Source organism: Phaethon aethereus, assembly GCF_964289735.1.
Source record: "Phaethon aethereus genome assembly, chromosome: 1".
NCBI lineage: Eukaryota > Metazoa > Chordata > Aves > Phaethontiformes > Phaethontidae > Phaethon > Phaethon aethereus.
Genome location: NC_138575.1, coordinates 29,818,915 through 29,828,914, shown reverse-complemented (window position 1 = coordinate 29,828,914; position 10,000 = coordinate 29,818,915). Strand labels below are relative to the sequence as shown.

Here is a 10,000-nt window from a genome sequence, read left to right as displayed (position 1 = left end):
AGCATATTGGACCCTGAAACTGCAGCAACTTAATACAGAGAAAAGTTATTTTAGAGGCTTTTAAAAATGCATTAGACCTAGTTTTTCTTTCACTACATTGCCTGTACATGCATGATAAATAAAGCAAGCCTACTTCACAGGCAAAAAAGATCAGAAAAAATAATTCTTAAAACAATTTTTACACTCTTAATGTTTCCATAAAATAGCTTTTCTCCAAAATGCACAGCACAAGTAACCACATGACGTGAAAGTATGGCATAAGGGATGCATGTATCTCACAAGCTCCCAGAGATTACTGTGTTAACTCTCAAGAAACATGCAACAGTCTCCCAAGTTACCATGTAATCATATTTAAATTACATGATACTGGACTTTCTTCTCCCACATTGCACACTGCTGTTACGCTCGAAATTCCTCAGGGCAAGGACTGTGTCTGTATCTATTTTCTAAGGTGTTATGCAAACATATGGTGTTGTAATAACTAATAAATAATCATGAGTAGGCAGTAACCTCAAACCCAGGTCAGGAGATCTTTTATACCTATGCCATTGCTTGCTGTCCTGTGTTACACATGTATACCTGTGTGCATACATAGGTGAGCATACCTGCACGTGGGAACAAAGTGGTGTGTACTGGTGGCAGTGGTGATGATGCAGAGGTAAAATTTGTCTCCAGTACTTTTCCTGGCAATTTTGTACCCAATTAACTGAAAATATTAAACCGTTACATTAACAGATCACACGCTATCATGCCTGTGTAATTGAGGGAGTAAAATTCTTTTGAATCAAAATTTCAGAAAAAAGTGAATGGTATGTTCTGAGCTATTGCCTGGTTCTTAAACTGATGGTGCATTTTTGTATCAACGGGGGGAATGAAGTCTGTTCCTTTGAAAATAAATAAATTGTAGGTTTTATGACTCGGATAAAGGAAATGTGGTGTCCTTAGTGATGCTTGAACTTAGCATAAACTGCCAAGCCAGCTACATGTATGTTGTTAAACAATTTTCTATTGAAAGTATGAACAAGATCTTTCATAATTACTTATAGCTCTTCCCCAGCCATGCCTCTTGCAAGGATAGCAGAACATGATGTATTTGGTCACCTGCAAACCATATCATTGGGTCCTAAAACTGTGAAGTCATGATTTAAATAAAAAGAAACAAATTTTAGTAAAAGTGGGATGCAGACCTCTATTTTTCCGCTGTTTCTGATGAACACATTTTTCCCATAGATTACCAACCAAATAACTACGTAGTTCTCCAATTAATTCTGGTAAAAAAGAAAAAGGAGAAGATACATTTCCTGCATGGTATCGATAACTTAGTTCCTGTAATTATGAAACAATTGTGACTGTAGTCCCTGCAATGCCTACAGTGGAAATAGCCCATAAATCCACATTCAAAGGCAAAACTCCTTTGCTCCTGTTTCTTCTTTATCCTGATCCTTAGTTTTGTTCTTAGTGGAGGAGCAAACCCACTATTAAAGCTCCAAAAGTGACTTCTTTGAGCATAGGAGAGAGAGGGAATAAACTGAAACCACTGTCCTTCAAAAAAAGAGTATTAAGTAAGTTGTACTCGATTGAAACGTGTGGGGGACAGCCACTCAGGTCTGGGCTGTATTTTATTTACGGACAGCCACTCACCGAGGTCGGTCCTCTCTCCCTGTTCCAGAGTGTGGTTTTGTTTTGCTAAACTGTGCGCAGTTTGTCCTTCCTCTGCCTTTACCTTGCACACTCTTCCTCGGACTGGGGAGCTTGATCACTGCCATCATCTTCAAAGACGATGCGAACTGCGGTGAAGATCAGTGATGTTCCCCTACAGCTGTGTTTTGGGGAAGGGGGAACGGGTGTTCTGTTGTTGTTTTTGCTTAATCATTAAAGAACAGATTTCTCTTTGTCAAGAGAAATCTTGACAAAGTCTACATTAATTCACAGTAGTTCAAGCAGCCTAAAAGCAAATATATCTTTTGAAGAATCATTTGTAAGATGATTCTCTGTTCGTCTGCACCAGGCAGAGCGAGGGGGAATAGTTGAGTCACTCTACCAAATACTGATAACCAGTTACAGTGGCCTTTAGATGGCATATGTGACCTGGGAGATAGGAACTGGGTATCTGGCAGTTATCACTGAGAAAGTTTGCAGAACTAAATGAAATAATCAGTTTTGGTGTTTTGTATTGTTGTATCTAAGCCATGCTCTGACTAGGTCTTTTTGCACAACTCACATTGAAATGAATGGAAACCATACGCACAGGAGAGAAAAATGGACTCATAAAGAAATTATCCTCTTCTTAACACTGTCTTACTAGTGTTCTCTTTCTTCTCCAGGCACCTTAACAATGAACATGCATTGGATGACAGAAGCACTGCTCAGTGTCGGGTGCAAATGCAAGTGGTTCAGCAGTTAGAAATACAGGTTTGTTACATGGATGTATTATCCTATTACTTATTTACTATTAACCTTAACTAAATTGAAAGCATTTGCCTTAGTGACTCTAGCTTAAAGCCATATGTTTCTTGCATGAAATTTGTTGATATTCATGAACAAGTGGGTTTTTTTTTATTTAAAGATTTTTCACATTATGAATTATGCAATAATTATCTAACATCAGCATTGTCTACAGTATTTTGCTTGAGCTAAGACCCTAATGCCATTCATCACAAATGAAATTTCAGTTCCTGGAGCAGAGACTGTATCCAAGCCGTCTTCAGTTCTTGAAATGCTGGGTCGGGACCCCTCTTCCTTCTTCCCCTTCTGACCCCATGCTTATCTATGCCGTTCTGCAGGACAATGGAGTAGCAGAGCATATCTCCACCCAAAATGACTCCCAACCTGGTGGTGGGCATTTTTCTGTGGGCCGAAGGTGTAATGTCAGACCTACTCAGGGAGGTCCCCAGGGAGTCCTACAGCCGGGACCGCAGCACTTGGGTGCCCTGTTCAGGCTCTAACCCTTAGAGGTCACTGCATGTATGTGAATGCTCCCTCCAGCTTAGGGAAGAAGTGACAAGTACCCCTGGGGTCTCCCAGTGTTGAGACCACACTTGCCAGGCTACTGAGGCTGGTGGCAAACCTTGGCAGCCCAGGACGACCATGCAGGATGCTTACACCATGCAGTCTCCTCCCGCCTGTTCGGGAGTCGTAGGAGAGCATTTCTCAGGAGTCCCCTCCGCTCTCAGGAAGGTGCAGAGGAGCCCAAGGGATGCAGTGGGGGACTGAGATGTTTTTCCCTATTTGTTGCCATGTGTGGAGAAAGAAGAATAAACACCTTTCAGCTTTCTCGCCTTTTAGCATATTGTCTCACCGTTGTCATGCATGTAAGAATACTTGTTCTCTCAGCCAAGGCAAACTGTTGGGGTCTTTTGTATTTTTATACTGGAAACTCAAAGCAATGAGGGGAATGTACCATAATGTCATTTTTGCCATTTCCCTTGAAGTGAAAGTTTTGTAAACCCAGGCAAAGCTGTAGTTTCTTTTGTAAGATATGTAGGACAGTGTTAACTTAATTTGTTTGTTAGCAATTTACATCATGGCAAATAGCATGTCTCTAAAGTATGACACGTGTAATATGAAGCCTAAGAAGAAACCTTTTTCCCACCCATGCCTCAGATTAACTAAAGATGCACTGATGAAATTATATCCACAATACCCAAAATATCTGCAGGAATACAGGTAGTTTCTTCTTGTTTAAATTACTTACAAGTTGTTTTGCTTAGTCCAGTCTCAATGTACAGGTGTAACTCCTGAGCTGAATTCATGCAAGAAAGTATTACAGAACTCTCTGGAAAATGGCAGTGTTAAACACCTAGTGATTCTTGTTGCAATTAATGTCATAATCGTTTTGTAGGTATCCAAAGCCGTATCACTAGAATAAAATTTCGAGCATTTCTTCTTGCAACCAAGCTTTTGAAAAAAAATCATCTTTTCATGTTGTAAGATACTTTTTCCTCTTTTATGTTCTGATATTTTATCAAGTTACATATTTCAAACACTTCCTCTTTTTTTTTTAATTTGGTAATTTGTTTGAATCTGAAACGACAAACATTTATGTAGCGTATGATCAGAAAATGGTATCAGTTCGGAAAAATTACAGGTTTCGGTAACGTGATGTTTTCTAAAGGCAGTTTAAGGGCTTCTTAAGAACTGTTTACCATTTACAAAGGCTAGGCTGTAATGTAACAGTCCAAGTGAAGATTTAGCTTGCAGTGTGACCAATTATGCCATTTTTTGCTTTGTCTGACTGCTAGTGAAGTAAGGTCCATCAGTTGTAATGAGACCCAGTGCAGTGTCGATGCCGACTCGGTGGCAGAGTTCAGCGTTTCACACTGCCTGGGCTCTGTCACTCTATTGAATTAGATTGATGATGGCAGATTGCAGGGGGCACTAACTGGACCTCAGTGGGAAAGGATGAAGTGTGTAGACAATCCTGGCAGGCACTGTGCTTTGAGGACCCTTCACCCCTTCACAGCTGTTGGCACTAGTCCATTGCTAACAGTGTCCACAGGACTTTAAAGAGACACTATGGGCCTTCTAATTTATGGTCTTAGTAACTTGTTACTGTCGAGGCAACTGTGACCTCAATTCTCTTATTGACAAAAAGATGAAGTGTTATTTGTTTTCTCTGACCTTTTAACATATGAAAGGCTATAAAAGTTTTTTGGGTTTTTTTCCTTTCTTTCCGTGGCCAAAGTTGCATTTCCTCTCAGATAAGTTTCTACTGACATCGACTTTTATATGCAGGAATCATTACTCTGAGACAAGCTCAATGATAAGATGTATCACTGCAGTAAAATAGCTGTATCAGTCATTTCTAAAATGCTTCTGATCTCACTCTTTCTTAACAGCTTTCTAAAGAACGCGAACGTCTTCAAGCAATGATGACCCACTTGCACATGCGACCCTCAGAGCCCAAGCCATCTCCAAAACCTGTAAGTGCATATTGCTTTATAAACAGTAAATAGGTCTACAAATGTAACAGGCTAAGAAAATGAACAATTTAGTGACAGTTGGAAAACAATGAGTGTGATGAAAAATATGGCAATAAAATGAAGGTAAAATGCAATAGCTTGTCAAATTGTATGTTTCTTTAAAAGTAATGCTATCTTTTACAAAATCTATCCAATCTACACCATAGGTGACACTAAACAAAGTACACCTCTAAGTGTCCAAATCATTGCCTTGAGACTGAAACTAGAGTATCTTTTTGTGACAGATTTACAGATATTAAAAGGAAGCCCACTTTGAAACATTTGAGGTTCAGTGGACTCAGTGGCAGTAAAAAGTAAATGTAAAAAGAATTTAGGTACTTGGGAAATGCCTTAAATTACTTACAAGAAACACAAATAAACAATTTGTTATTCTTAAACAAGTGAACAAAAATGGGGTTTTATGCAGCAAATTTAAACAATTGTAAACATGGTGGGTTTTGCTCAATTTCTGCCATGACTGCAGTGCTATGCATCCACTGGGATGTTGTTGGGGTTGGTACAGGCACTGAAAAGTCACTGCTGCTCCCAGCCGCTCCACGGCGCTGCGTCAGGCCCCCGTTGTGCAGCTGGATCTGCAGTCACATCCCGCCTCCACTGAACTGAATGTGGCATCACGTAAGCAAAAGTATTGTCTGATGCAGGTCCAGTTTTGTACTGGCAGGGTGTCAGGCATCATAGTACTTACAATGTACTATGCTTAGATACACTGCACTTAAAATAGCAGCTATGTGATACGTTAACTCTTCATTACTGTTAACCGTGACGGTAACCTTTGGACGTACAATATGAAAAGGATATACCAGTACTTGAAGATGAAATGCTGGGGTATCGATGAAAATCTGTGTCTATCAAAGTCAGGAAATGTAGGCAGAAGGAACATGATCTGTTTTAAAGAGCACACTTGCATATCACGCCCTGTTAATGTTTACGTAGAAGGACAGCATACTCTGTCTCTTGTGTTTTCAGCTCCACGTACTTCAAAGAAAATCTTTGTTTGAGGGCACACTTTATAACCTGATGATGAATGAGGAAAGTGTTAGCATTTCCTTAACCCCTACTTTTGTGAGAGAAAATTTAGATGGATTATTTTTGCTTTCATTAGCCTAACTAAATTCTAACTTTTATTTTAGATTTTCTACTAGGGAAAGACATTTGGAAACTTTAATTTTAGCATAGTGTGGCATATATATTAATAAATCAATCTGAGTGCTTTTTCCATTTCCATGCATTGTGAAGTTTTTCTGTCATGCAGGCTTCTCAAGCAATTCGGCTTAGGTTCCAAATGCTGATGAACTGTGTGGGAAAAGGTTTTCAGAACACATTTCTACTATTTAATTATTTTAACCCCAGATGATCTGTAGTCTATCAAAATTTTTAGAATATTGTTTCTTTACACTTTTAAGTGACTGTCTCATTTCAATAAGATTATTTTTCTCATTTCTTCCTATAGTATAATGTAGATAATCACAAGACAGAATAATTGTCTCGTAAATCCATCAGGAATCTGCAGCTTGTTCTTTTCCAATTAATTATTCAATCAGTAAATTTTTTAAAACTCCAGCAGCATGGTTACATCTACACTAATAAAGAATTTTCAGCCTATAATCCAAAACAGAACCTGAATGAATAATGTAATTGAAGTATTACATTACATAAACCACACATGAAAGAATTGCTAATTGCGTTTGATGGTGGGCAATTAATACAGAATCTTAGATGAGCGATTTAAAATGAAACTACAGTTTAAAGTTCCCTTTGGAACTAGAGATATCTGAAGTGGTGAGCTGCACTACTGGCCTCAAATTGGTTTGAAAGAAGAGTGGTCAATACTACTCTCCCTCCCCCCCCCCTAAAATTTATACACTGTACAAAAGAAGCTTCAAAATTGATATGATAGTAGAGATTTATGGTCTCATGTGCAGTGGCTCAGTTGAGACGGCCCACACATTTGATAAATATTAATAGCATGAATTTATTACCAGGGAGAAATGAGCTCTGTTGGTTCATCACTGCACCCTTAACAGCTATCAGTACATGAACACAAGGTGCAACCGCACTGTCTATTATATGACCCCATTTACTCTCTGAATGGTACTTCATTAAATGGTACCTTTTGGCCATGCTATGGATGGATGAAAATCAAAGTTATCAAGGCTGCGAGTCCTGAATAATGAGTTTCACCCAACCTTGAATATATTCAGATGAGCTGAGGTGGCTAAGTGCTCATCCTAGGTTTTACATGCTTTTCTTTAGTTAATAATAAATTCTATTTTATCAGTTCATGATTGCATGCCTACAAACATGTTATGCTTATTATCGCTGGCTAGTCGAATAAGTTACCGTAACATTGTAAACATAGTAGTTTGCATCCATACAGATTGAGTATTTCTGCTGCTTTTGTAATTTTTAATGTGTCTATAACATATATTGTGGCTACACACTACAGCTGTGCCAGAAGTTTTACTGTTTCATGCTTTTTCATGTTTCGTTCTCATGTTGACAAATATACAGGTTAAAGTATCTTTCAATGAAATGCTGTGGAAGTGAACCTTCCCCCCTCTCCTTAATTTATATGCTTGCTTGTAAGAGAAAACGATTTTTAAAACCAAATGCACATTTAAAAGCTTTCTTACTAAAAAACAATGGTTAACAATTCATAGTTAAGAAAGGTATATGTTACCTAAATCTTCCTTTATCTCTCAGACTCTTCAAAAATACTTCTTTTTACCACGGACAAGCTTAAACTCCTAGCTTTGTGAATGTATTAAATAGAGCATTTGGTAGCATTATCTGAGCTTTTTTTATGTACGTAACAAAGAATTCCCATTCCAGTCTGCTGGCTTAGAGTACGAGCAGAGGAACAGTCTGTGCTTTATTGGGAACAGATGCACTTGGGGATGCCTTCAGGGTGCCAGTCGTTATTATTAGACTGCTAATGTGCTTCTTCTGGCTGCTGCCCAAGAAAGAAGAACAATTAGCTGGCATATGTTAATTTTTGTTTCCCTAACAAATCTCTCTACTGACTAAATGTGTAAAACAAATCCGCAAAGAAAGATCAATCAATGCTGTACACATCATTTTCTCCCCATTAAAAAGAGGTTTATCTTAAGAAGTGTATTTGGGATTTGAAAAGGCAGGTGCTACTAAATTATACACAAAACCCAAATTTTCTGTGTTTAGTCACTTGCAGTTGCTCCACACAGATGAAGAACAATTAATATTAGTTTTCTTGCTCAGCTCTATAAATTACTGTACAAAGTGAAAATGACTACAGATTACCCCTTATGAGTATCATTTAAGTATATGGCAGCAATCTTTTTATGTGCTGCCCTGAGTATAAATTCTGCTAATTGGATGCTATTTATGACAAAAGATGTATGGTAAATATGACAGAGGTAATACGAGTTTTTGATAATGAGGAACAGGGCCTTACTGAGGGGAGTAATGAAGGGCACACTGTTAAACAGCTTGCATACATTCACACCTTTTTTTCCTTTTTTCTACCCTGACACCCACTTTCCAGGGTACATCAGCAATAAGTGACACTGTAATCATAAATTGAAAATGATACTTCCAGAGGAATTGGCAAACTTGACATTTCATTATATTTGTTAACACATGCCACAAATGATTGTTAGTGAGGAAATTCCATTTCCCTCTCTCCATCTCCAATCAGATTTAATTTGAAAATTTTCAGCCTCCTCCGGCTAATTTGCAATTAAGACAATTTTGTTTGAATATGTAGTAATGTCATTACCATTCCACCAAATTAGCAAGGAGACTAAAGGTCAGTGTAAAATTTTCCAGCTGGCTGGAGCCTCTCAGCTGAGATTTGGGACTGGGGGAAAAAAAAAAAAAAAACCACAACTCTAGCAGCATCAGAATAGTAACTTATTTTAAATCTTGTTTGTATGAATACTAACATCTTCTATTACACTTATTGTTGTTATTGTAGTTTCAGCAGGAGCTAAATCTGTTTTACAACAAACCTAAATAATCACCAGCTAGTTTCTATTGCAGGCAAACATACTTTCTCTGAAGTCTGGTAGTAGTAGTAGGAGTTAGTCCTAAGTAACATTGCAGCAGATTATTAGATAACCTCTAACAGCATCCTCTAATTAGAGTTCTTATGATACAATTTCATCCTGTAATTAGTTGAGATTGGCTGCTTCCTTTTGCAGCTTATTAGTGGCAACACAGCTGTAGAAGTGAATCCACTCTCATTTGTCAAACCTTTTTAAGTCTTTTTTTTTTTTTCCTTCTTCTTCTTTCTTCTCCCCCTGTCTGCTTTTTCTTTACTTTCCTTTTGGGTTTCTGCAGCTCAATTTGGTGTCTAGTGTCACCATGTCTAAGAACATGTTGGAGACATCCCCGCAGAGCTTACCTCAAACTCCCACAACACCAACGGCCCCAGTCACCCCAATTACCCAGGGACCCTCCGTAATCACCCCAGCCAGTGTACCCAATGTGGGAGCCATTCGAAGAAGACATTCAGACAAATACAACATTCCCATGTCATCAGGTAGGACACTTTGGATCAATACTTTCATTTTGATATTCCCCAAAATGACACTATCACTAAGATACTGTAGAGGCAAATTGGGGATGTCAAAGGCGTGTTTAATACAGGTGATTTTAAAAGAATTTTTTCATCTCTGATTTATTTTGCCAATGATGATAAAGAAATAGAAAATGGAAGAAAAGAAGCTCTGAAACGGTCTTGTTTTAGCGTAAAAAGTTAATACTGGATATGTGAAAAGGGTTGGTATTAATGATGATATATGCCCCTTTAGCTGTCAGCCTGTGCTAACCCTATTTAATTCTGTATATATGTGTTAGTGTACTACTTCTCTGCTAACCAGAGGAAAAACGCCACAAAGAAATATTTCAGGTGGGAAATAAGAGAGGACAGGGAAAGAGATGGCTGACTGCCACTGTACAACCACCTAAGAAAATACTCAGCACATTTTAAAAGGGTCTTGCTGTGGGAAGGACCCTGCATGGCTGGGTACGCCACT

The 10,000-nt window shown here is 38.4% G+C and overlaps 1 protein-coding gene across 7 annotated transcripts in view; it reads left to right on the top strand.

Moving 5' to 3' along the window:
- FOXP2 (forkhead box P2) overlaps window positions 1-10,000 on the top strand; it is a gene marked incomplete at its 5' end in the record, with an annotated part of 200,633 nt that overhangs the window by 156,585 nt on the left and 34,048 nt on the right. For all 7 annotated transcript variants that reach the window (XM_082004574.1, XM_082004573.1, XM_082004572.1 and 4 more), the window contains 3 exons: window positions 2,325-2,412; window positions 4,839-4,922; window positions 9,303-9,504. In XM_082004574.1, coding sequence (XP_081860700.1) covers window positions 2,325-2,412; window positions 4,839-4,922; window positions 9,303-9,504 — 374 coding nt within the window. The remainder of the gene's footprint in view (window positions 1-2,324; window positions 2,413-4,838; window positions 4,923-9,302; window positions 9,505-10,000) is intronic.